Source organism: Chiloscyllium punctatum, chromosome 35 (genome assembly GCF_047496795.1).
Source record: "Chiloscyllium punctatum isolate Juve2018m chromosome 35, sChiPun1.3, whole genome shotgun sequence".
In the NCBI taxonomy this organism is placed as follows: domain Eukaryota; kingdom Metazoa; phylum Chordata; class Chondrichthyes; order Orectolobiformes; family Hemiscylliidae; genus Chiloscyllium; species Chiloscyllium punctatum.
The window spans coordinates 17069537-17096188 of NC_092773.1; the positions used below are offsets into that span (position 1 = coordinate 17069537).

The following is a 26652-nucleotide window of genomic DNA, read 5'->3' on the forward strand; positions in this document are numbered from 1 at the left end:
CTTATTTTTTTCCCCTGGAAAGCTGATCCACAAGATGTGTTGTCTCCCTGCCAGCTGTTTAGGAGATATGCCATTCACAAGGAACATGCTGGGTGATTGCCTTGCTGCTGGCTGTACAGCTCACAAGCAGATAACAAGCACGACAGCTCTCAAATCGTTCCTGGATCCGAATTTGATCTTAAACGTGTTGCGTGAAAGAGTTAAAGCTTTCCGCGAAGAAGGAGCTTAGTTGGAAGCATCCAATCGGCTGGGTGTGGGGAATTTTGGCACAGATTTTATTGGCTCTGCAGCTTGCCCTCCTTTCTCACAGCAACAGACGACAGCTACAAGTGAGCAGAGGAACCTGACAAGTGCGAGGTCTGAGTGACCACCCTCGTGCCTCTGGAGAATTCGATTTCTTAAGCTCAGTGCTCATTTCAGTACATTCCTGCAAAGGTGGTAGAGAAGCTTCTGGGGGCCAAACTGCGCTTCATTTCTGCTGCAAGCTTTATCCTTTCGTGGGAGAGAGGAAGTAGCAGACGCGACAGCCTTGCTGCATTCTTTGCCCGGTTCCTCCTGGATTTGACTTTGTGTTGTTCTTTTGTGGCCACTTTTCGCAGTTTCTTCCCCCCCGCCCCTGTTGACCGTGGATCATGCTGGGCACCGTGCTGCTGCTGCTGCTCAGTTTCTGTGTGATGGCGGTGAACGGGAGAGTGATGAGACACGCCTGCCCCCAGGTCTGTGACCGGTCCCGGTGCGCCCCAGCGCCGGTGAACTGCTCCGAGGGCCAGGTGAAGGACTCGTGCGACTGCTGCACCGTCTGCGCCGCGGCCGAGGGCGAAAGCTGCGGGGGGCGGGAGGACGTGCACGGTGTCTGTGCGGAAGGCTTCCAGTGCATCTACTCGGCTGGCAAACGCAAGAAGGGCACCTGCGGCTGCCCGCACAACGATGAGGTGTGCGGCAGTGACGGCCAGACTTACAGCAACATCTGCCGCCTGAAGGCTCTGAGCCGCCGGCACCAGTCCTCCAACGCGCTTCCTGTCATTCTGATCCAGAAGGGAGCCTGCGATGCAGGTATGTATGAACACCGGCTCCTGTCAGTGTGAATGGTCATCCAGGGGCTTAGGATCATGCTCTGGGGTGTGAATTCACCGAACACCTGATTAACTAATATCAATTACCCCAAAACCCCATCCCGTTCACTCATGGCACTTGGGGACTGAAATCTGCATATCTGATCTGGTCTGCTCCCCATGTGATTCCAGGTCGATCCCACAGCAACGTGACTGGCGTTTCTTCACTCATTCACGGGATTGCGGGGGGGTCAACACTCATTGCTTATCCCTAATTGTCCTTGAGAAAGTGGTGGTGACGAGTTGCTTTCTTGAACCGCCTCCTTGTGCTGTCAGACCACTGCGTTGTTTGGAAGGGAGTTCCATAATTTTGACCCAGCCACACACAAAGGAAGCCGTTTGTATTTACAAGTCAACGATCTTCTGATATGGCATCAGTTCAAGGGCAATTAAGGGTGGGGAACAATTGCTAGCCTTGCAGCATTGCTTACACAATAAAATAACTTGTTTTTGAAGTGCTTTCAGTCAAAAACTAACCTTTAAACCTATTGTCCTTTCAATTCTAAATTGTATATCGTCTTGTCAATCTAACCTTGTGCCCTTCTTCCTCAACATCACCTCATTGTTATCACATATCTCTGAATCAGATGGGACTTTGAACTCAGGCCTCCTTGTCCTGAGGTTTTGACACTGTCACTGCACCTGGAGGGCCCCACATATTTGTTTGCACAGTTACCTATGAGACCTTTTTCATTCAATATTCACGCAAACTTGCTCCTTCAGACTTCACTTTGTCATTTTGCCAGTTGGTGCCATCTTTCAATCAAGAAGGAAGGTCACATTTACATTTTCCAGTCAAGTGCAAGCACCTCTCTCCAAGCATCAAAAAAGCTTTTCATCATTAACACCTCACTGACACAACTGTTAAGAGTACACAAATTTTATCAGTGCAAACAAAACTTATCAATTGGTTAGCTGAAATTATAATTCTTAAGTTTCTCTTAAACGAACAATGGTTATTTGCCTCATAAAAATTTCCTAATGAAGAGCTTATGCTTGAAACATCGAATCTCTTGCTTCTCGGTTGCTGCCTGACTGGCCGTACTTTTCCAGCACCACAATTTTCGACAGCATCTGCAGTCCTCACATTTTCGTAAAAATTTCCACAGAATACATGGATTTTGTGAAAGATGGTGGGACAGAAGTTTCGAAAACAAATTTGTCTGACCAAGCTTTCCAAGGGCTGGTCACTTCCACTTCAGCAGAAATGGAAAAAAAAATGGTCGGGCATTCAGGATGGCCTTTGATCAAATCCAAATATTCAACCAAGTAAACTGATACAGCAATACTATTCAAGAAGTTATCTTTAAAGGAACTTGTATCAGGCATGGTAAATGTTGCTGCTCTTAAGGAGAAGCACAAAAATAAGACAAGACCACAGTTGTAAAGGTGTGGTGAAGGAATTAACAATTGTGAAAGCAAATCATAATTGAAAGGAATATGTACATTGTAATTTAGGTGCCATGATGAGAATTCAAGTATTATGCAGGAAGGAACTTGCCAGACCTTCACCACTAAGTCATTGAAAGGGAAACTTGTGCACACTTTCAGAACACAATTTGGAACAAATGACATACACGGCTGGCCTTCAGAAAAGTCAGTCATATTAAGAATGCATTTTGTCATTTTTTTCCCCTAACTTGCCTGATAATCTTCATCAAGATAATGATCCATTCGCCAGCAATAATTGGAAGTTGTCCTTTTGACACCGACTGAAAAATACTTCAGAAAAGCCAGAATCCACAGAATAGTCTGAGTTTTTACATGAACATGAATGGAAAAGTCACAAAAGTGCCAGTATTTTATGTTTCAAAGAGGCACTTGCAAAAAGTGGTTTGGCTGGGGATCCAGTAGTCATACCATCACTTAAAGTTGGTCAAAAATAGATTGTGAATACCGCTGTAGCGTTAAATCAGAACGTTATAATGGAACATGATTGTTCCCAAGTAAGTTTATACTCATCAGACAGTTGTGCTAGTCTGAGAATGTTGAAAGGAGATTCAAATGTTCGAAATCATGAAGGGGCAGGACTGGGAGGAAGAGAAACTGTTTCACAGATACAAAGTCAAGAAACAGAGGATGCAATTTAAACTTTTTGGCAAATGGAAACATGATTTTTTTTTTGTTTTGCTACTAGTTACTATTTCAAATAATGTTCGTTTAGCTAGCTCAGTTGGTTGGACAGCTGGTTTGCAATCCTGAGTAATGCAACAATGTGGGTTCAATTTCTGTGCCAGCTAAGGTTACCATGAAAGATTTTCTTTGCAACCTCTTCCCCTGCCTGAGGCACAGTGACATTGGGGTTAAACCAGTTGTCTTTTTCCAATGGGAGAGCTATCCCATGGTCTGATAAGATTTTGGCAAATTTACCGTTATCATTTTGAATGCACTACCTGAAAGCTGATGGAGACTGATTCATTTGCTCTTTCTAAAGGGGAATAGATGAAGCATCTGAAAGAAAGTTTGAAGACTCTGGGGTGGGGGAGGGGAGGGGGAGCAGTGAGATTAGCTAACCTTTCTCAGGTAGAGAGCTGGCCCAGGCCCAATTGGCTGAATAGACTCCTTTCATGTTGTAACCGTTTCTAATCAAACGATTCTTCTCAGCAAGGTCAGCATTTCTAGCAACTGAGTTTCCAAACTGCAGCACGTCTGGTTTATAACAACCATGAAAGTGATCTTGCAGTCATCTGGTGTCAACACTGCAATGTGATTCCCAGATATATTTTTGGATCTTTTGTCAGCAGTTTTCACAACAAATTGTTTCTTCTGAGAATCAGCTGGGTCACAGTTTGACCATTGAGTGAACAAGGTCTTGTTCTGCAACCTTTATAAGGCTGGTTGAAAGTAGCAGCTAAATGCACAAGATTCAATGTTAATTTTTCACCTTCCTTAAAAGCCAATGCTGCAAACTAACTCTGAAGACTTATGCCAATGTAAATTTGTTGAGAAAGACACAAGAAATAAAGTACAATTTATCGACAATGTTTCCTATTGGCGTCATGAGGCTGTGGTGCAGTGGGGAGTCCTTGTGCCTCTGAGTCAGGTGGTTTAGAATTACAGTCCCACTGGCATGAGCACATGATGCAGGCTGACATTGCAGTGTGGCAGTCAGGAAGCACTGAATTTTTGAAGAGGTTGTTATTTTTTCAGATGGATCCATTTCATTGTTTTAGGAATGCAGAACCTACTGGTGTTCTGCAAAGATTTATTCCTCATTCAAGACCAATTGAACAGATCATTACTGCATTGCTGTTTCTGGAATGTGACGGAGAGAGAAGATTTGCTTTTATAAATACTGTTCACAATCCAACGTGTTGAATGGACAATTAAGAACTTTTGAAGTGTAGCCATTGGTGAAATGCTTGTCAACTGAGTCAGCAAAGTAAGCTTATTGGGTGTTAGTTGGAACAGAAATTTCCATGGTATTATTTGCACACAGGTGCATGTTGAAACAATCAGATTTTGTCACTTGCCACTTGAAGCTCTGTGCAGAACCTATCCTGATGAACACAGAAATTATTGCAGTGAAGACATTGCCCCCTCAGCTGACTCCCAGCACTAGCATTCAGATCCAGCTGCTGTTAACTGGATGAATGTATTGAATGTTTCACAGGGGCTGCAGTGTTGAGGAAATCAATGAGAGTCTATCAGGAGCCATGAATCTAGATCTCTTCGATGGTAACAGGAGCTGGATTTTCCTCAAAAAAATAACATCGTCTTGCTGTATGAATGGCATCATCATGCCACAGCTATATCTGAATTTCTGAGCAGTGAGAAATTATTGATCAACAAGCTAGCTCCAGAGGAATTAACTCCATGCTACAGCTGCTATGATTGAGAAAGTTAAAACTATTAGATTGAGAAGGCTTGTTTGTTAATGAGATTATTTTTTTTCAGTTTGTCCCACAGTTAAGAATAGATCTTGAAGCTTGAGCCCCTTAGGCTATGAGTTTTCTGTGAGTATACACTGTATTTATCAAGATAAAATCTTGGCGGCTAACAAAAAAAATCCACCTTCTTTTAACTTCTTTGTCTGCTGCCACAGCACTTTTCCTGAATGTATAAACTTGTCCAACTTGGGTGATGTTAAGTAAGTCAGCCTTTGAAGTAATATCTCCATGAATTTGGCTGAGTTATTGCAGATTTATAATATTTCACTTGATCAAGTTAAAGGAATCTGTTGCCGACTACCTTAACAGTTTGCGTATAACAGGAGATTGAGGAAACCCTTAAACAAGGAGGGGAAGTTGATTTAACAGTTTCTCCAAAAGTTGAAAGGGAATTTTGAATTTCTCTTAGGAATTTGTGGACTAGACTGATTTCCCAGAGCAAGTGAGGACAACAGAGTGTAAAAAAAAGTGAGCAGCTTGTCTCCAAAGTACACTTAGATCACATGTTCTCATCATGCTGAGCACAATTTTAAGTAAAATTTCAGTTGTTTTAATTTCCAAACTTAGTTCCACATCAGGTTAAGAATCAAACAAGGCAGAATGCAAATTTTACAAATTTCACACTAGGTTTCAGCTGAACAGATTAGTTTGGATCACAGTCTGAAATTGATTGGAATATTATTCTTGGATTCAAATGTTGAATCCCAAGACATCACTGTGCAGTGCTGGAATACATTAGTGGGACTTGAGACTAAATGTACTGGAACAGTAACAACTTTGGGTTTCGTTCGTTCTTAACTGTCACCAATTTAACCCTTTGCGAACTTATTTTTGCAGAGTACACCAAAATACAAGAACAAATCCTTCAACACTACCTTTGAGAAATGCGTCTTCACAGCTGACTCCTGTAAACACGGAGTCATGCAGTAGCTTACCTCATACTGCTTTCTGTATGCCAGTCTCTGCTGCCTTCAGTTCTTAAGTGTGCACAACTACTCGGCTAGTTGTGCTGCAAAACCATTGTTAACATTTAAGCTGGACTGCAGAAGCAGCAAAATTACACCAATTTCATTCAATTATTGTTTTGCAAAAAAGCTCAAAAAGGCGATTATGAAAACAAAGCTCCTGAATCAGTCCAAAGTTTGTGTTTTTGGCTTCTTGGCTTCATTTTCCAGTCTTGATTTATGATTATTTTTGGAAAAGCTCCAAAGCTGAGTGTGACTCAGCCCATAAAAATAAATAGTAACTTTCCTTTACTTGACTTTAGATATATAAAAGGAATCCAATATCTAAGTGTGAAAAAAGCAACAGGAAATACATTTCATAAACCAGCCATTTCAACCTTTCTGGATGGCAATAGAGAATTCTGGATGGCAATAAAGAAATTAAATTTCTTTAATTTACAAAAGCTGTCTCATTCTCAAGCTGTTTGACAACCATCAGTTGAATCTTGTACTTTAACAAAATTATTTTTCCAGAAATTTTCTGCAATCTAACTTCACATTGTTTTTTCCCCAAATCTGATTTCATTTCTATTTCTTGGTCTTGTTAGTTCCCTTACTCTCATTGATTATTCTTTCTGTTTAAGGAAATGTTCTGAAGCCTCTGCCACTACTTAACCACTGCTAGTGTTACAGAGACAGTTATAGAGTTTTTACAGCATGGAAAATGGCTCCTTGGCCCACTATCACCTGACATCCAACTATGTGCAAAAGATGCTGCAAGTTGATTTATCCTTTAATTTTCTTTCAATGTTTGGTTATCATTAATGCCATCTCTTAATAGCTGTTGAAAAACTAGACCTTCAAGGTTTGTGAAGAATTATGAGCACAGACCCATATTTTGAGATGCAATATTGTATGAATGCTGCAAATACAAATACAAAGAGAATACAAATGCTCCAAACATTATTATTAAAAATGGAAAGAAACAGCAGAATGGAAAGAATGTTTTCAAGTATAGGAAGAAAGTGTGTGCACCTCTGCCTTTCTGGTGCAGATATATTTAAGCAATAAGGTGTTTAGGTTGCGCTCAAGAACTTCGTGAGGTGCTTGATAATCACACTCATTACTAACAAACTTTTAAAAGTGAACAACAATTCTTTGCTCCACTTCATCCTCTAGCTGTTTTGTTACAAATTGTCTTGCTCTTTTAACGTGAAGTAAATTAAATAAGCCAAACCAAAGTAATGTTAAAACCAGGTGAAAGGGAGCTGGCCCTTAAAGGACACAGTAACAGAAATCATGGATACAAATTCAAATTAACAAAGTGCATGTTGTTTTAAAAATTAACAATGCACTTGAGCCGTTTCAGCACTCAAGGGCAACAGAAGGTCTGAGTGTGCCTGTGGACACTGCATGCTCTCTCTCAAAGATTGCTAGGCCACAGACATAACTACAATGGGGGGATAGGCAGTGAATCCCAATGACCCATTCAGTTGCCCATTGCCTAGACCTGTTTATGGAACCTTGGCCAGGCCCAGGATCTGACTCGATGGGAGTTCCTCCGATCTGCTCAACCTGCTGTGCACTGGGTGGCCAAAGATTAGGAGCTTGGGGCTGAAGTACAAACAGAACTTGAGGATCAGGTCCTTAGAAAGTGAGAAAAGGACTACAAATGACCATACCCAGTGAAACAATTGTCTATGTTATCATTCTTTTTAACTAAATGAAAAAATTTGCTTAGAGTAGGTCACCAGCACCCAGACAGCATGCGGTTCAAGTTTAACTTCATCGCAGACGTGGTGGAGAAAATTGCTCCAGCTGTGGTTCATCTTGAACTTTTTCGAAGGTAAGAGACTATTACTTTAAGAGTACAATTCAGCGTGGTAAGATGGTCATTTATGGACCATTACAGTTTTTACAAATAAACTACATTGGCACACATCAGGAAATGGGATCCATGTACTTTGGTTTGGCAGGGAAATGGACAGAAATTTTCTGAATGATATCTTGTAAAGAAATGTAAGCTTTCTTTTGCCAAAGAGCCTTTAACAAATGCATCTTACCTCAACATCCACGGGAGCTGTGGAATAATAAGCAACAAGTGGAGCGGCACAGTGGGTCAGTGGTTAGCACTGTGGCTTCGCAGTACCAGGGACTTGGGCTCGATTCCAGCCTTGGACAACTGTCTGTGTGGAGTTTACACATTCTCCGCATATCTGCGTGGGTTTCCTCCTGGTACCCTGGTTTCTTCCCACAATCCAAAGATGTGCACATTAGGTGAATTGGCCGTGCTAAATTGCCTATTGTGTTCAGGGATGTGTAGGCTGGGGGAAATGTAGAGGAATGGGTTTGGGTGGGATACTCTTCAGAGGGCCGGTGTGGACTTGTAGGGCCGAAGGACCTGTTTCCACGCAGTAATGATTCTATGAAAAAGTGCCATGTGTCCTTGGTAGGTCAGACATTAGTCAATCCTTATGAGAAATTGTGACTTCAAATTTCAAAAAAACACCTTTTACCTATTGTAGAACTCTGAGCATTCCACTAATGGTGCAGCAGATGTGGACAAGACCTGGTGGTGTGGGACTAGATTACTGGAATTGTGACACAAACTTGATTGACTTGTTCTGCAATCATTTCTGTAGCTCTACATAAATGGCTGTGAATGAGTGTTCAGATTTATTCATGTCCGCTTTTCTTAACAGTAAAATTTCTCCTGAGCCGGAACAGGGTGACCAGTTCTAGCCTAGTTATTGCAATTTGCACCTTCCAATGTGTCAGAGTCTCAACCATGCGTAACTAAATCACTGCACCCAGGAAAGAGAAATTTCCTACAATGGAATTTGTATCTTCTGAACTGTCCCACAGTCAAGAATTTTATCTGGGCCAGCATTCACTGTTCATAGTATCAGTTCAAAAACTGATATATTTTACAAGCTCATAACAATTATGCATAAACTAAGTCATTAGAGATTATGGCACAATTCAAGAGGGCAAAGAACCCATTTAAGAGGAATATTCACCAGGTACTATCTAGTCAGCTCTGCAGAATTTAATGTACTTTCTAGGATTGAAAGATTAAAAGAGGAGAAAAATAGAATACTTTTAAAAGACCTTTGTTTTGTTTAATTTGAACAATTAAATATGTTAGTCATAATAAGTAGCTCCTTTAAAATGGTTTGACCTTTAGGTATAGTGTTTATTGTCAACCGCTCAAGGATAATGAGGATAGGCAATGAATATTAGATTGCTAGTGGTGTCTGTATTCGAGGAAACATATTATATAAGTGGAGATTTTGTATAAAAGGTACTTGACTGGATTGCATGGTTGGAGGTCATATTCTTCAAAGAATGTTGATTAGAGATTAAATGATGAGAGTTCCAGAATGATAAGTATTTCCAGGACAGAACTTGAAATAGCTATTAGTTCACCTTCCATGATCCACAATGATACATATCATGCAAGCAAAACTTATAATGATGCAACAAACTATCCAAATACACTTGAAGTGATCAATTTAGCTGTACACAGACAGTAGGTTTTTGGTTCTTATATCTTTTGAGACCATCACATGACTTAATAAATGTGCCTCTTCATAAATTTATTTTGCCCAAACTAAAGGCACAAATGAAAAAAAATAAGGTCCTACTGTAATTGTCCCAGAATCCTTTGAAAATATTCCATCTGCATAAATGGTCACATCGTTTAGTTCAAAGTTGCTTCTCTCAACCAAAATGCCTTGACTGTTCTTGAATCCTTCCAGAACTGGTTCTCTGAACAGCCTGTTTTTTCTCTCCTTATGGCCATGTTAATTACTCAACAAAAGTTATAATATTCAAACATTTGCAAGCGATGATAAACTACATTTTTTGCAGTGATACACCTGCCACCTTTCTTATCTACAAAACCCTGTTGCTCCAAGACACACAGAATTTTAATTATTAACATTTAACTCTCCAGGATGTCCAAAGTGTGAAAGTTGGCCATTTTGTTCATTCCTCACCAGCTTTCTGAACAGCTCTCCAGGTGGTCTCATTCATTTTTCCCATAGTCTTTTAAATTGTACTTTTTCATGAATCAAACATCACGAAAAGAAATTAAGATTTTCACATAAGAATAAGCTCTGATGAAAAAAATTGTATATAACCAAGAACAAGTAATATTTGAGACCGTAAGCTAATTTGGAGTACATTGACCATACTGTAAAACAGTTCCATACTTTGCCAATGGTATTCTGTTATTATTACTTGTTACCATGCAGGATGCCCTTCAGTAGCCGTGAAATCTCTGTGGCAAGTGGCTCAGGGTTTATCGTTTCAGAAGATGGTCTAATTGTCACCAATGCACATGTACTCAGCAATAAACAGAAAATAAAGGTGGAATTGAAGAATGGAGAAGCTTATGAAGCAAAGGTCAAAGATATTGATCAAAAGTCAGATATAGCATTAATTAAAATACACCCAAAAGTAAGTTCTTAAGTTATGATCTTCCACACCCACCCCTCTTCCCCACTTCCTGGTAATCGTATGCAATGTTTTTAATGCCTTAGGTTTTTGCAAAGAATTTGCTCTGCAAATACCCTTTTAGCTTCAAAGACGAGAATGTTGACCAATTTGGCTTTCGGTTGGGCATCAAGTCCAGTCTTTGCAAATGTAAAATATGTGAACCAACTTGGAGGCAGTTGAGTCACAAGGAGTTGGAACACTGTCTTTGCACAATTGAGACTTGGATTCAAACCCAGACTAAACCACAGAGATGATGGTTTCCAGTTCTCATGACTTCCTTAATTCAATTTTCTTTCTTTCTTTGATTTCAATATGCAGGTTAAAAAAATTCACAAATTAAGACAATTATGGTGAAAACTATGCGGGTTGTGGACAGTGTTTTCAGGGAAAAACTGCTTCCGCTGGCAAAAGGGTCAGTCATCATCGAAACAGACTTAATCTAATTGGCAAAAGAACAAGAGGAGAAATTAATATTTTTTGAATAGTGAGTTGTTATGATCTATAATGGTGATAGACACAGACTGAGTGCTGACTTTCAAAAGGGAATTTGATATTTACTTGAAAAGAGAATTTAGCAGAGTTTTGGGGCAACTGCAAGGGGGTGGAGATTAATTTAGTTGCTGTTTGAAAGATTTGGTGGAGGATTGATAAACTCAGCAACCTCCTGTGTTTTAAGATTCTATTAATGTCCGATCGGTAGTTAATTTGATGATATCAGCTCTCTTTTATATAAAATTGCATTTCTATTTGACTCTTACTGCTTATGAAATCAGAAATGTGAGCATTAATTCCATTTTTTCCCTCTCTGAATAGAACCCTCTGCCTGTGCTTTTGCTAGCACGCTCTTCAGATCTCAGACCAGGAGAGTTCGTGGTGGCAATTGGCAGTCCATTTTCATTGCAGAATACAGTAACAACAGGGATTGTCAGCACCACTGAGAGAGGAGGCAAAGAGCTTGGCCTCAAAGATTCTGATATGGACTACATCCAGACAGATGCCATAATCAATGTAAGGTCAAAGAGTGCAAAAAATAAGATATAAGAATCAATATTCATGGCTAGTTGTAAGATTGTTAAATTCTGAAAAGGTGGAATGCTGAGCTTTTTCTGAAATAATAATTTCTTTGAATCCAATTGACTCTTTGTCCAATAGACCTTGCCTGACAAATAGTTTACTCAATGTGTCAGCAATTAATCCTTTAAAAATAATATCCTTCATGAGATTGTGTTCCAACAAAATCAACAAAGGACTTGGACAACAGAAGAAGAACCTACAATCGTGCCACAGTCAGTCGATAGATTGCAAGGGGCAACGAAGGTGAAATGATCTGTACAGTTGATATACTGAGAGAAACATGTTCAGTGCACACTGCAGAATCTTATTTATTAATGAAATACTAATTTTCAAATGAATAAATTAAGATCCACTTACATTTGTCTCAAACCAAACAAACAACATGCAATTATGTAATGCCTTTAGCACAGTACAGTTTTCTCTTGCCACTTCACAGAAGTGCTTTCAAATAAAATTTGGCATTGAGTCATCTAAGAAATCTTAATTCAAGTGATCAAAAGCTTGGTTGAAGAGGTAGATTTTCAAGAATATCAAGGAGGCAAGAGAGGTGAAGGGAATAGAGAGGGGCTTCCAGAGCTTATTATGCAGACAGCTGAAGGCATGACCATGAATAGAGAAGTGATAAAACTGGTGATATTGAAGAGGCAGGAGATGTCAGAATGCAGATTTCTCAGAGGATTGTGGAGCTGAAAATAATTACAGAGATAGGTAGAAGTGGGGCCGTGGGAAGAATTGAAAATGAAGATGAGTATTTGTTTACCAAGGCATTGTTGAACTGATCAGCTGATAAATACAGAAGTGATGTGTGAAGGGGATTTGGTGTGAGTTAGAATATTGGCAGGAGTGTTTTGGATGATCTCAAGTTTATGGAGGAATACTGCCTGGCCAGGAAATACCATTTGTTTTCAAAAATGGCATTGTTAGAAAAGTAGAGCCAAATTAATTCAAGGTGGGGAAATTGTGCAAGCTTTCTGACAAGCTCAATCATTTTGCAAGGGTTGTTCATCATGCCCTGAACTGCAAAAGAAGATAAAGCGTGTTATTGGAAAGCTCATCAAACAATGTAGTAATTTTAAAATTATCTAACTAGGTTGCCTTGCAAAATGACAAATTATAGCCTGGTGGCCTGCACAGACAGTAGCTTAGTTATTTTCATGTGCTACTCTAAGATATTATTCTGGAGCTTTCATTCAGTATGTGTTATTAGCTCTGTCGAATATTGTCATTTCTTGCAAATATTACAGACTTTGAGAAAGACTGTGCATCATCCAATGTACAGGCAGACAGGAGTGCTTTTTTCAGTATTCAACATTACAATTTTAAAATCGTGCACTAAAGTTCTAAATTTAAAAATTCTTGAATCAAAGATGTCTCGTGAGTTGGCTCTGGATAAAGAATTAATCATTTAAAATCATGCCTTGTGAACATGTTTCATCTTTATTACAGTATGGAAACTCCGGAGGACCACTTGTCAATCTGGTGAGCTCCAATTTAACGTATATTTTTAAATTAATAGTTTGTACAAAAGACTCTTTTGTTTAAAGTTTTCAACTCTTGAACAGCCCATAATAATTTGGAGTCTGCCAGCTTTGAAATTAATATTTTCTACTCAGGAATACAGGGACAGTAAGATTGGAGGTTATATTTCTTGAAGAAATTTAGATGGTTAGAATTTTGGACAAAGTATCCACAAGAACATGGTCACTAATTAACTTTTGGTGAAAAAGAAATGCTTACAATATTATGTTGTCAATGTTTGACACTGACACCATAAAGCTTCAAAATAATTTTCTCATTTGTAATGGAACTGAGGGAATACTTTACAACATGTGGAGTTAAATTAAAATGCACAGTAAGCTTTATTTTAATGAGAACTGATCTGTCTTTGGATGAGTGGAATGTTAACTTGAATTTTCTGCTTCGATATGGTGCGCGTGGCCCCAATTATCTCCATTAATTCTCTTGGAGCCAGACATGTTGAAGTAGACCAGCTGCTAGACTTGTGGTAAAAAAATTATTTTGTTCAGGCAAGGGACTGCTGAGAGTAAATAGGTGAAAATCACATTAGGACAGAACACATTCAGATTTGGAGCTGTCAGTGTCATTTGGACGTGTTTCATTTTAGAGAGATTGGTATATAAAATATGATACTGATATTCGTATTTTTAAGCTCGGGGCTGCAAGATGAATGGTGCTCTGTCGGCACAATAGTAGTTTATTCAGTCCTTTAAGCCTGTGCTGCCATTCAGTAAGGTCTTCTATCCCAACACAACATCCACATGACCTCTCTTTCCCTTAGTATCCAAAACGCTATCAATCTCTGTCAGAATTAGGGCCCGCGAAGGCAGTATGTGAAGGCCCAATAACTCTGGTGGCTGTGGCGGGGGGGCAACTGTACTTGGCCCAAAGGGTGAGGACTGTTCTGTTCAAGTCTAGGGGACAGGACACTGTTATGCTCAGGTTAGCGTTGGAGTGTGGAGTGGTTGGAGGTGGAGCAGTGATCAGGGCCATTGCACTCAGGTCAGGGGAGGGGTCGCTGTGCTCACTTTGGGGTGGGAATGGCTGCTATATTCAGGTTGATGGTGGGCTGGGGGCCAGAAGTAAATCCTGGTACCTGAAGTTTCAGTCTCTTGTCCTGATCAGGACTGGACATTTGCAGCTGTTTGGGAATTCCGTAAATTCAAAATCCTGTGGTATCAAGAAATTTGTCATCGTCTGAGTCTAAGATGGTTGATCCCTGTTTTTGTAATGGTGATTCCCAAGGTTTACATTTAACAGAAAACCTTTTACCATCATTTATCCTCAAGCATGCATTCCAATATATCTATGCAGCCAATCCAACAACTATGATCTCATCTTGTTTCTTAAATACTGAGTACCACTCTTTCTGAGTTTCTCTTTTTCAGTCACTCCCAGAACTAAAGAAATATTGAACTACAGAAACCTGAATTCATTTGAAGTCCTTGCAGTTTGCCTGGCGAAATCAAGGCACCACCGAGAGTGCCATGTGTGTTTGTGCACTCTAGGCTGGGAGCTGTGTCACTTTATGTAAAACATCAGCAGTAATCTGCTGATTTCCCAGTTGTGTGAAACTTGCATATGAATCATTTCTTATTTAATTTTTTTGAATTTAGGCCTGATTGTGTGCGAGTGAAAATGTGTAGTGTGTGGCAGGGGAGCTCTCAATAGCAAAAGTAACTGACAGACCCTTCAGCGATTGGCTTTTCCTTTGGAATTTTGTCAGTTATGGCATTAAATCATCCAGTAACTCTACTTGTGCCCTGATCTTTTGTGAGGACGTTATTGGATTTGGGCTGTAATGTTCCCAACAGATGATCCTCCATTATTTGCTTGCCAGCTTGATGAGGTAATTGCAATTGTGCCATTGGATCCTGAAATGAATCCTCCCCTTTCAAAAGAGGAGATCTGTTAAAACAGAACTCCAATTTAAACAGGTGGGAAAGTGGCAGTTGTTTGTCTCACTGAAGTATGAACTTTCCCATGGGAGGAAGAGTCATGCAGGCAGCTATTACTCACTTCCTGCTCTCCAAATTAAAAGGATCACTTTTGGAACTTCTGCTTTGCAAAGGTGCACATGGGTATGGAGTTTTTTTAAGCCTGCTCAAGTATCAGTGGCCCACGTCCAACCAAGCCAACTGTCAACATTTGATTACTTCTTGGAAGTGCAATGAGTTTCCAAAGTTGGTATATAACCCATGGGCTAAATGATGGAATCTGCTGTTATCCACTTGTACATTGATAGTGAAAGCAGATGCTTTTAGAATGACGAGACTGTTCAGCACTCGCCAAGAACTCTAAGTACCAACAGCAAGATTGTCAGGTAGTCACAGGAGAGCCACAACTCAGAATGTTTAGTTGCGAAACAGTGACTGCTGGTAGTAGCTTATTCTGTTAATTATTTTTGACTTTCCTTCTCAATTCCAAAAAAAATTATTCATGAAAAAAAGTTTAACTCTCCTGAAAATTCTCTTTATTCACAAGTCAACCTACAGGTTTTGTCACAATTCACAACTTCCTATGATGTTTCAACAAAAGGAGTTGCATTTATATTATGCCATTATCAACCTCAAGACACCTGAAGTATTTCATAGCCAATGAAGTCACTATTGCAATTTAAGGAACAAGGCAGCCAATTTGTGCACAGCAAGATCTATGATATAATCAGCTATATAAGAATGAGATGTAATGTTTCAGTGACGTTGGTCGAGGACAAACGTAAGTGGGAAGTGTCCTGAATTTCTTTGAAATTGTGGCCATGGATCTTTTATGTGCGAGAGCGCATAAGAGGCCTGTGCTTCATATTATCAAAATACAACACCTCGGATACCAGAGTCCTTCCTCAGCATTGGACAATAAGTGTCAGCTTTGCTTTGGTGCACTAGTCTTTGGAATAGGATTTAAACACAAAATCCTTTTTCCTTCAGGAGCTGGGGAATGTAGTTTGGGAGCAGTGTTTGAAGGTCACAGAGTCATAGATTCATAGAGATGTACAGCATGGAAACAGACCCTTTGGTCCATGCCAACCAGATATCCCAACCCAATCTAGTCCCACCTGCCAGCACCCGGCCAAACCCTTCCTATTCATATACCCATCCAAATGCCTCTTAAATGTTGCATTGTACCAGTCTCCACCACTTCCTCTGGCAGCTCATTCCGTACAGGTACCATCCTCTGTGTGAAAAAGTTGCCCCTCAATCCACATTCGATACGTGGGAGGCTTTTAAAGACAGGTTGATTAGAGTTCAGGAGAGGTATGTTCCTGTGAAAATGAGGGATTGAAATGGCAAGGTTAGGGAACCATAGATGACAGGTGAAATTGTGAGACTAGCTAAGAGGAAAAAGGATGCATACATAAGGTCTACGCTACTGATGACAAAGTTTTGGAAGAATACCAGGAATGTAGGACCAATCTACAATGAGGAATTAAGAAGGCTAAAAGGTGTCATGAGATATCTTCAGCAAACAGGGTAAAGGAAAATCCTAAAGTTTTTTTATAATATATAAGGAGCAAGAGGATAGATTAGATTAGATTCCCTACAGTGTGGAAACAGGCCCTTTGGCCCAACAAGTCCACACCGACCCTCCGAAGAGCAACCCACCCAGACCCATTCCCCTACACCTAACACTATGGGCAATTTAGTTTGGCCAATTCACCTAACCTGCACATCTTTGGACTGTGGGAGGAAACCTGAGCACCCGGAGGAAACCCACGTAGACACGGGGAGAATGTGCAAACTCCACACAGACAGTTGCCCGAGGCAGGAATTGAACCTGGGTCTCTGGTGCTGTGAGGCAGCAGTGCTATCCACTGTGCCACCATGCTGCCCATGGTAACTAGAGAAAGGGTTGGCCCACTCAAGGACAAAGAAGGAAGTTATGCATGGAGTCAGAGAAAATGGGTGAGATTCTTAATGAGTACTTTGCATTGGTATTCACTGAGAAGAGGGACATGATAGATGTTCAGGTTAGAGATAGATCTTCGGGGACTCGAAGTCAAGTCAGCATAAGAACGGAGGAAATTTGGGTATTCTAAAAGGTATTAAGGAAGACAGAACCCAGGTCCAGATGGGATTTACCCCAGGTTAATGAGGGAAGCAAGAGAGGAAATAGCTGGGGCTTTAACAGATATCTTTGCAGCATCCTTGAACATGGGTGAGGCCCCGGAGAACTGGAGAATTGCTAATGTTGTCCCTTTGTTTAAGAAGGGTAGCAGGGATAAACCAGGTAATTATAGACCAGTGAGCCTGACGTCAGTGGTAGGGAAGCTGCTGGAGAAGATACTGAGATATCGGATCTTTTCTCATTTGGACGAAAATGGGCTCATCAATAATGGGTAGCAAGGTTTTGTGCGGGGGTCATGTCTTACAAATTAATAGAATTCTTTGAGGACGTGTCACAAGTTGATTGATGGAAGAAGGACTATAGATGTCATATACATGGACTTTAGGTAAGGTGTTTGATAAGGTTCCTGGTGGTAGGCTGATGGAAAAGGAGAAGTCACATGGGGTCTAGGGCGTTCTAGCTAGGTGGATAGAGAACTGGCTGGGCAACAGGAAACGGACAGTTGTGGAAAGGAGTCTCTCAGAATGGAGACCTGTGACCAGTGGTGTTCCACAGGGATCTGTGCTGGGAACACTGTTGTTTATGATGCATATATAAATGATTTGGAGGAAGGTATTGGTTGCCTATTAGCAAGTATGCAGATGACACCAAGATTGGTGGACTAGCAGATAGTGAAGGGGACTGTCAGAGAATACAGCAGAATATAAATAGATTGACAATAGACAGTAGACAATAGGTGCAGGAATAGGCCATTCTGCCCTTCGAGCCAGCACCAACATTCATTATGATCATGGCTGATCATCCTCAATCAGTATCCTGTTCCTGCCTTTTCCCCATAATCCTTGATTCCACTATCCTTAGAAGCTCTATCCAATTCTTTCTTGAAAGTATCCAGAGACTTGGCCTCCACAGCCTTCTGGGGCAGAGCATTCCATACACCCACCACTCTCTGGGTGAAGAAGTTTCTCCTCAACTCTGTTCTAAGTGGCCTACCCTTTATTTTTAAACTGTATCCTCTGGTTTGGGATGCACCCATCAGCGGAAACATGCATCCTGTCTCCAGAGTGTCCAATCCTTTAATAATCTTGTACTTCTCAATCAGATCCCCTCTCAGCCTTCTAAACTCAAGCATATACAAGCCCAGTCCCTCCAATATTTCAGCGTAAGATAGTCCCGCCATTCTGGGAATTAACCTCGTGAACCTACGCTGCACTCCCTCAATAGCCAGAATGTCTTTCCTCAAATTTGGAGACCAAAACTGCGCAGAGGTGCGGTCTCACCAGGGCCCTGTACAGCTGCAGAAGGACCTCTTTGCTTCTATACTCAATTCCTCTTGTTATGAAGGCCAACATTCTATTAGCTTTCTTCACTGCTTGTGGTACCTGCATGCTTGCTTTCTTTGACTGATGTACAAGAATACCTAGATCTTATTGTACTGCCCCTTTACCTAACTTGACTCCATTTAGGTAGTAATCAGCCTTCCTATTCATGCCACCAAAGTGGATAACCACACATTTATCCATATTAAACTGTATTTGCCATGCATCCATCCACTCACCTAGCCTGTCCAGGTCCTAACATCCTCCTGACATTTCACCCTGCCACCCAGCTTTGTGTCATCAGCAAATTTACTAATATTACTTTTAATACCTTCATCTATATCGTTAATGTACATTGTAAAAAGCTGCGGTCCCAGCACTGATCCCTGCGGTACCCCACTGGTCACCACCTGCCATTCCAAAAGGGAGCCGTTTATCACTACTCTTTGTTTCCTGTCAGCCAACCAATTTTCAATCCATGTCAGTATTTTGCCCCTAATATTGCTCACTAAACTCCTATGTGGGACTTTATCAAAGGCTTTCTGAAAGTCCAGGAATACTACATCCACTGGATCTCCCTTGTCCATCTTCAGTTACATCCTTAAAAAATTCCAGAATATCAGTCAAGCATGATTTCCCCTTCATAAATCCATGCTGACTCTGACCTATCCTGTTACTGCTATCCAGATGTGTCGTAATTTTGTCCTTTATAATTGACTCCAGCATTTTTCCCACCACTGAGGTCAGACTAACTGGTCTATAATTCTGTTTTCTCTCTCCCTCCTTTCTTAAAAAGTGGGACAACATTAGCCACCCTCCAATCCGCAGGAACTGATCCTGAATCTATAGAACATTGGAAAATGATCACCAATGCATCCACGATTTCTAGAGCCACCTCCTTCAGTACCCTGGGATGCAGACCATCAGGTCCCGGGGACTTATCAGCCTTCAGACCTAACAGTCTCTCCAACACAATTTCCAGCCTAATATAAATTCCCTTCAGTTAAGGTCCTTCAGTCACCATTACATTTGGGAGATTGCTTGTGTCTTCGCCAGTGAAGACATATCTAAAGTACCAATTCAACTCTTCTGTCATTTCTTTGTTCCCTGTAATAAATTCACCCATTTCTGTCTTCAAGGGCCCAATTTTAGTCTTAACCTTTTTTTTTCTTTTCACATACCTAAAAAAGCCTTTACTGTCCTCCTTTATATTTTTTGGCCAGTTTACCTTCATACCTTATTATTTTCTTTGCGGATTTCCTTTTTAGTTGTCCTCTGTTGTTATTTAAAAGCTTCCCAGTCCTCCGATTTCCCAGTCATCTTTGCTATGAATTGGACAGATGGGCAGAGAAATGGCAGATGGATTTCATTCCAGGCAAATGCGAGATGATGCATTTTGGAAGATCCAATTCAAGACCGAACTATACAGTAAATGGAAAGGTCCTGGGGAAAATTGATGTACACAGAGATTTGGTTGTTCAGGTCCATTGCTCCCTGAAGGTGGCAACGCAGGTCAGTAAAGTGGTCAAAAAAGGATATGGCATGCTCTCCTTCATTGTGGGGGGTATGAGTACAAGAGTTGGCTGGTCACGTTACAGTTGTATAGGATTTTGGGTCGGCAGCATTTGGAATACTGCGTACAGTTCTGGTCGCCACATTACCAAAAGGATGTGAATGCTTTGGAGAGGGCGCAGAAGAGGTTCACCAGGATGTTGCCTTGTATGGAGGGCACTAGCTATGAAGAGAGGTTGAATAGATTAGGATTATTTTCATTAGAAAGACAGAGGTTGAGGGGGGACCTGATTGAGGTCTACAAAATCATGAGAGGTATAGACAGGATGGAGAGCAAGAAGCTTTTTCCCCAGAGTGTGGAACTCAATTACTGGAGGTCATGGGTTCTAAGTGAGCGGGGAAAGATTTAGGGGGGATATGTAAGGAAAGTTCTTTACACAGAGGTGGTGGCAGCCTGGAATGCGTTGCCAGCAGAAGTGGTAGAGGTGGGAACAATAGCATCATTTAAGATGTATCTGGACCGATACATGAATGGGCAGGGAGCAAAGGGATAGAGATCTTTAGAAAATAGGCAGGTTTAGATAGAGGATCTCAATTGGCACAGGCTTGGACGGCAGAAGGGCCTGTTCCTGTGCAATAATTCTCTTTGTTCTTTGTTCGTCGAAGGACTCAGGTAGCTCAGTGGTTAGCACTGCTGCCTCAGAGCGCCAGGGACACAGGCTCAATTCCACCCTTTCTGTCTGGAGTTTGAACATTCTCCCTCTGTCTACATGGGTTTCCTCTGGGTGTTCGGGTTTCCTCCCACAGTCCAGATTAGCCATAGTAAATGCCGAGTTACAGGGATCGGGTAGGGGAGTGAGTCTGGGTGGGATGCTGCTCAGAGGGTTGATGTGGCCTTGATGGACTGAATGGCATGCTCTTGTAGTGTGGGGATTCTCTGACTCAAGCAGAGAACATTACCACAGCTGACAATGTCACATGTCACGCAGATAATTAGTTTTGGGTGCCTTGTGGAGCAGTGAGCAGGTAGTCAACTCTGCCTGGTTGAAGAATAGGCCTTTGAAACAAATAAGTACAGTACCGTGAGTGGGGCAGACTGGCAGCAGTAGCAGCAGTACTCATGGTACAGTATGGGGTGGAGGAGGTTAATTAGTATCAGAGGATGTGTGTAGTAACCAACAATTAGCTTGACAGGATACAATCCTCAATAAAGAATTAATCTTCAGTGCACTTGGGCATTTTCTTTCATGTAGGATGACACATTAGCTGTTCCTACGTGTTTTGGAACATTTACTGAACAACATTCTTCAAAGATTAATGACACTGAGGCCATGATATTTCTTGGGAGAGTAGGGAGGGGGCCTGTTTTGCTGAAGGGAAAACTGGAAGGTTATTTCCTTCAGCAGCTGCTTAATTTAATGGGAGGACATAATTAATTTTAAAAAAATGTTTCCTGGCAGCAGCCAGTTGGTTTGAGAGGCAGACCGGCAGGAAGCTGTGCCTGCCTGAGATCACAGCGAGGATTCATATCAGGAAAGAATCATTGATTAGGTTGAGGAGGGCAGATATTAATGGATTGTTTGGTGAGATTAGAATAGAAGAAAGAAGGGATCAAGGAGCAAAGGGAAGAGCAATGATGGCAGAGCCAGAGAGGGCAATAATGAAGATCATGAGGGTGTTTGAACAGCAGGTTGGGGGTCTGACTGCACGTGAGATGACCGGGTTTGCTTGCTAGATCAGACAAATGGAGGCCTGGTTTCAGGAGGGTGCAGACACAGAAGTCCACTGCCTCCTGACCCACAGATTGTTCTGGAAAAGCACTTTTCTCTTCCACGCAGCACTTCTTGCTATTCAGCTTCCGCAGGCATGTAGCATGAAAGTTGGAGCAAAGAAAAACATCAGATGCACACAGCCTTTTTTTTAAGCATTTAAATGACAGAATCACCTAATCAGAGATGGCTGATCACCCACTGCCACTCTTGTCCTCATCCCATCTCTGTTTATACTACAGGTGAACTGGTTTGATTTGGGGTTTGAAATATTTTCCTACTTCACTTCATAAACCAATCCAAATATATTCTTTTGGGGTTAAACGTTCCCTCCAAATATCAAGTGTTCAACAAATGAGGCATTTTACCAGGCAATTGAATTAAATGTCTTTTTGTTATCAATTGTTTTACATTGTAGGATGGTGAAGTCATTGGCATTAACACACTTAAGGTGACAGCTGGGATATCTTTTGCCATCCCTGCGAAAAGAATTCAGCAGTTCCTTGCAGAATCTCATGACCGCCAGCTGAAAGGTATGAGACAGAAAATTAATCACACATTTATGATTAAAAACAGACTGCTGGTTGGACTTTTATATTGCACACTGGTTGTTTCTATTGGTATATCTTCAAGGAGACCCACTGTGAGTTGAAACAAAAAACTTCAACTGTTTTTCATTACGAGAACTGCTAAATCAGCAGAAAGGATAGAACACAGCTCTACATTTCTGTGGTGTGCGGCTCATATTTAAAAAAGAATTCCACAGAAAGTGTGAGTCATTTGCTTTTGCAACCCAATCTCTCAAGGTCCTGTTAACCCAATGGTTCAGTCTGTACATGCCCTATTGTTACTGAACTAACTAATGAAGGAATTCCTCCATTTAACCCCTGTCTGTGCTGAAAAAACTAGTCTCAGTCATTCCAGCATTGCAACAAGGCAAAAACAGTTAACAAGGGGGAAATGGAATCAGGGATACCACCTCTTAAGCAACACTCTGCAGGTCCAGCCGAAAATTGCATTTGAGAAAGAGGTTGAACATGGCAGTGACGTTCCCCTCATCTACCTCCCAGCCGCAAATACATCTCAGTACATTGAGTCTGGATGCTTGAAGTAAGTATCGTTGTTGGTGGATGTGCAGCAGAATCCAAGGTTGAATGAATGTTGTCATATTTCCTATATTTTATGTTCCATAAGCAAGCATAATCCTCCACCCTGAATGTACCATTCTGGTTTTATACCAACAGAAAACTCTTCACCCAAGAAGAAGTATATGGGAATAAGAATGGTAGCACTTACACCAAGGTAAGTGTTGTGTACTGCACTCATTAAGCTTGTTGTAAGGCTTTTGTTTTGGAGACTTTTGAATCCAAGCATATCGATGAGTGTAATGTGTCTGTTTGATCAGGAGTGTTATTGATGAATTGGGATAAGCTTTAAGCAATCACCAAGTGAGGCAATTACCACATTATCATGAGTAAATGTGCAATATATATGGTTTTGCAATCATGTTGGCTTTTATCTTTCTCACTGCAAAGATGAAGCATTTAAAGTTATCCTGAAGTTGCTGGATTTTACTGTTACACAATGCTGTCAGATTTCAATGCATGCAGTTTACATTTGCACAAGTCATAGAAGGCAAATGATTTTCCGTTTCAGTCTCTTGCGTGACCTGAAAATGCGTGACAAAGATTTTCCTGATGTTTCTGCTGGGGTTTACATATTTGAAGTCATTCCGGCAACACCTGCTGCAAGGTATGAGATATAAGATAAGTGGCAAGGTAGAGGAACTTGCTGGGTTTTGAAATCCACAGATACGAAGAACATATGTTTTGGTTGTATTCAGTTGCACAGCAACAAATAAACCAGTATTCACTTGATGCTGATTGCCCGTGTCAACACACTTAATCCTCCTGTTACTTCTCCTGTCAGTGGTGCATGGGTAGAGGGAAGTTAGCTTAGAATGGAATGTGGACGATTGCAAAGGCTTTTCACGCTATGTTATAAAATTGATTCGACTGGAGCTCTGATCGTTTTCTGTCAAAGCAGAACTACTTCAGATAATCCTTGATACTGCTGTTATGCAGAGTACATCTTCCCAGTTTACTGCTTGATTCCATCTTCCAAGTGATGGTAATAAGGCAAAATTCAAGAATTCTGCTCAACTAATTTTGACCATCATTCATTGTTCAAGCTCTTGATATTTCAATTGCTGCCAGGATTGGAGAAGATTAAAAACAATGCATAATATTTTGAACTGACAAGAGATGCAAAGTTTTCATCTTCTGCATCATAAAGCATTTTCTGCATAGTCATTGGGGTACAAGCAAAGAATAAAAACAACTGTGTGGGGCAAGAAAAACTTTAGCAGTTGAAGTGCTCAGACTAATTTCCATCATCACACCCCATTTCTGCTGTCAGTTGGATCATGGTTTGCCACTGTCAATTCAATCTCCACAGTCAATAGAAGCAGTTCCATCTAACCTTTCTTGCTTTAGAAAGTGCAACCCATATTCTCTGGCTAATGCAGGGTGTTATCTTCCCTGTTCTTTGTTCCTAGATCTGGCTTCTAATGTACTCCAGACTATTTTAAGTGTCCAATGTATGCTATCTGTGGAGGATCTGGTTTCCCATTCTCATTCAGTTCCAATGAGAGAATTATCCCTCCTGCAGTAAAGGGACAATTTGAGTTTTGGACTTAAATGTAATTAGGAATGAGCAGACAGAACTTTACTGGGTGTGATCTACCTGACCTAAGATGCAAAATGATGGATTAATTCCTCAGCTGTACTTGCTGGCACTAAACACTTTTTTTTGTACTGAAGTTAAAATGTTGACTGTTTTCAATGTTTGCTGAAAAATACTGTACTAGCTGGAAATTCCTTGCTGTCCTCCCCTGCAATGAAGCTTTACCTCTATTAAGCAATAGGAAATGGAACACTTGAAATATTAATTGCTGTCTTTTCTAATTGTATAATTGATTCATCAACACCATTTGTATTATGCAAAAAACAGTGGGTGATTTTCTTGTTGTAAAATGGCTTGTTGTCAAAGGGAACAGAGTTTACAGTAAGTTAATCAACAGTCTGGCCACTGAGTTTCAGTGCCTATTAATACCAGTGATATTATCACTAATCTTATTTAGTGATCAGGTCAGCCATGATTTTATTAAATTGCAGAACAGGCTGAAGGGGTTGAATGACTGATTTCTACTCTGATTTTGAATGTTGTTTTGTGTGTTTGGTTGTTTTCAAACAATTCACTGCTGTAGTTACACACACAAAATTCAAAAAGTCAACGGTATATTATTGGACAAATGCATTCTCATAATTCTTGAAAATTCTTCACTTTCAGTGCTGGTTTAAGAGACCGTGACATCATTATCAGTATTAATGGTCAAACAATCACATCTTCAGAACAAGTGAGTGAAGCGATTAAAAACAGTGACACCCTGGGGCTTGTTGTGCGTCGTGGAAATGAAGACTTGATGATCACTGTAGTACCTGACATAATTAATTAGAAAAAAATTGTTTTTTAAAAATTTATACAGACCATTGTAATCAGACTTAAATGTGGTTACTTGAATATTTTGTTTTACCAGTAGTCTCTTTAAAAAAAAACTAAGCATCAAGTGTCATAGTTAGGGGCTTTGCAGGTATAAATAAAAATGATGACTTATATTATCACATCATTTTAAAGATTTGTGGTTACTCAGACTTTCAAATGGAGCATAATACAATTCGATCCTGTTGCCTATCTTCTTGAGTATTCTTCAATTTTGAATAATATTTATTTCCTTTTAACAACTGTAGTAAAAGATGACAAGGCAAGCTCCCAAACTGATTTGCAATTCACAAATCTGATACTCGGCTCTGGACTTACCATGGAGGTGACTTCTGAGCAGGGTTTGGATACAACTGTTGGGAGGTCTGGGAACACAAGAATGGGTTTATCAGTGTTCTGTGGAACTGAACTAGAGGGCACCTTTCCAATCACAGCCTGACTGACAAACTGACAGCCTCTCAGCCAAGAAGCCTATTTCACAAAGCTGAACCTCACCGGGTAGATAAAGGTTTTGGGGATGTGGTGGGAAGGATCATTTCAGGCTGGTGGTATTACTACTGGACTATTCATCTATATACTCAGGTCATATTCTGGGAGTTGGGTTTGAATCCTGCTATAGCAGATGGTGACATATGGAATTAGTCTAATGATGACCTTGAAAGCATTGTTGATTGTCAGGAAAAACCTATCTGGCTCACTAATCTCATTTAGAGAAGGAAACGGTCTCCTTGCTGTGGGTCTGGGTTCACATGCAATGTGGTTAACTCTTAATTACAAATGGGCAATAAATACTGCTCTAGTCAGCGATGCCCATGTGAATGAATTTTTAAAAAAGGGACTTTGTCATAACCATCCAGAGTCCCTTCCTGCAACTGTGTACCTCTGCAGCCATAATATCTATTGATGTATTTAGCATTGTGTATTGTCATGTGTTACTGAGTGGCTGCACAGGCCCATAGCTGGTTGCTGCTGGAAGTTAAAGCCAGACAGGCAGCTGGTTTCCAATGTGTAAGTGGTTTCTGGTTGTTTCCTCCTGCTAACTGGAAAGGAGAATGAATTGTCTGCAATGGGACCCAGCCTCAGCAATCAGGACTCCTTGACCACTTTTCCTCAATTCCTCTACGACTTGAATGTGAATATATTTCCTGCCTGTGATCCAGATCCCACCGCAAATGTGGCACAGTGGTATTGTCTTTCCCTTTAAGCCATGAGGCTCAAATTCAAGTACCACCTGGTCTAGAGATGTGTAGTTACAGGTTGATTACAAATATCTGTTACTTGCCAAGCCTCAGTGCCCCATACCGTCTATTATGCTGCCCTTCATTTAAAAAGAAGCCTCATTCCATGAGTGATTATGAAAGCGAGTTGTGCAGTAAATGGTCGTA

General features: G+C 40.7%; 1 protein-coding gene across 1 annotated transcript; it reads left to right on the forward strand.

Annotated features, from left to right (window-relative positions):
• Positions 1-277: 277 nt before the first annotated feature.
• On the forward strand, positions 278-25391 carry LOC140459708 (serine protease HTRA1-like). The gene is made up of 9 exons (XM_072554144.1): positions 278-1053; positions 7693-7792; positions 10206-10410; positions 11263-11457; positions 12970-13002; positions 22125-22239; positions 22951-23008; positions 23363-23458; positions 25058-25391. Exons 1-9 carry the CDS (start codon positions 633-635, stop codon positions 25221-25223), a joined length of 1389 nt encoding a protein of 462 aa, XP_072410245.1. The 5' UTR covers positions 278-632; the 3' UTR covers positions 25224-25391.
• The last annotated feature ends 1261 nt before the right edge of the window (positions 25392-26652 follow it).

What these genes read in the sequence shown, in the direction of transcription:
- LOC140459708 (XM_072554144.1), top strand. Translation starts at nt 633, where the DNA reads ATGCTGGGCACCGTGCTGCTGCTGCTGCTCAGTTTCTGTGTGATGGCG. An exon ending in CATCTTGAACTTTTTCGAAG is followed by an intron (nt 7,793 to 10,205) that starts GTAAGAGACTAT and finishes GTTACCATGCAG; the next exon opens with GATGCCCTTCAGTAGCCGTG. An exon ending in GAGGACCACTTGTCAATCTG is followed by an intron (nt 13,003 to 22,124) that starts GTGAGCTCCAAT and finishes TTTACATTGTAG; the next exon opens with GATGGTGAAGTCATTGGCAT.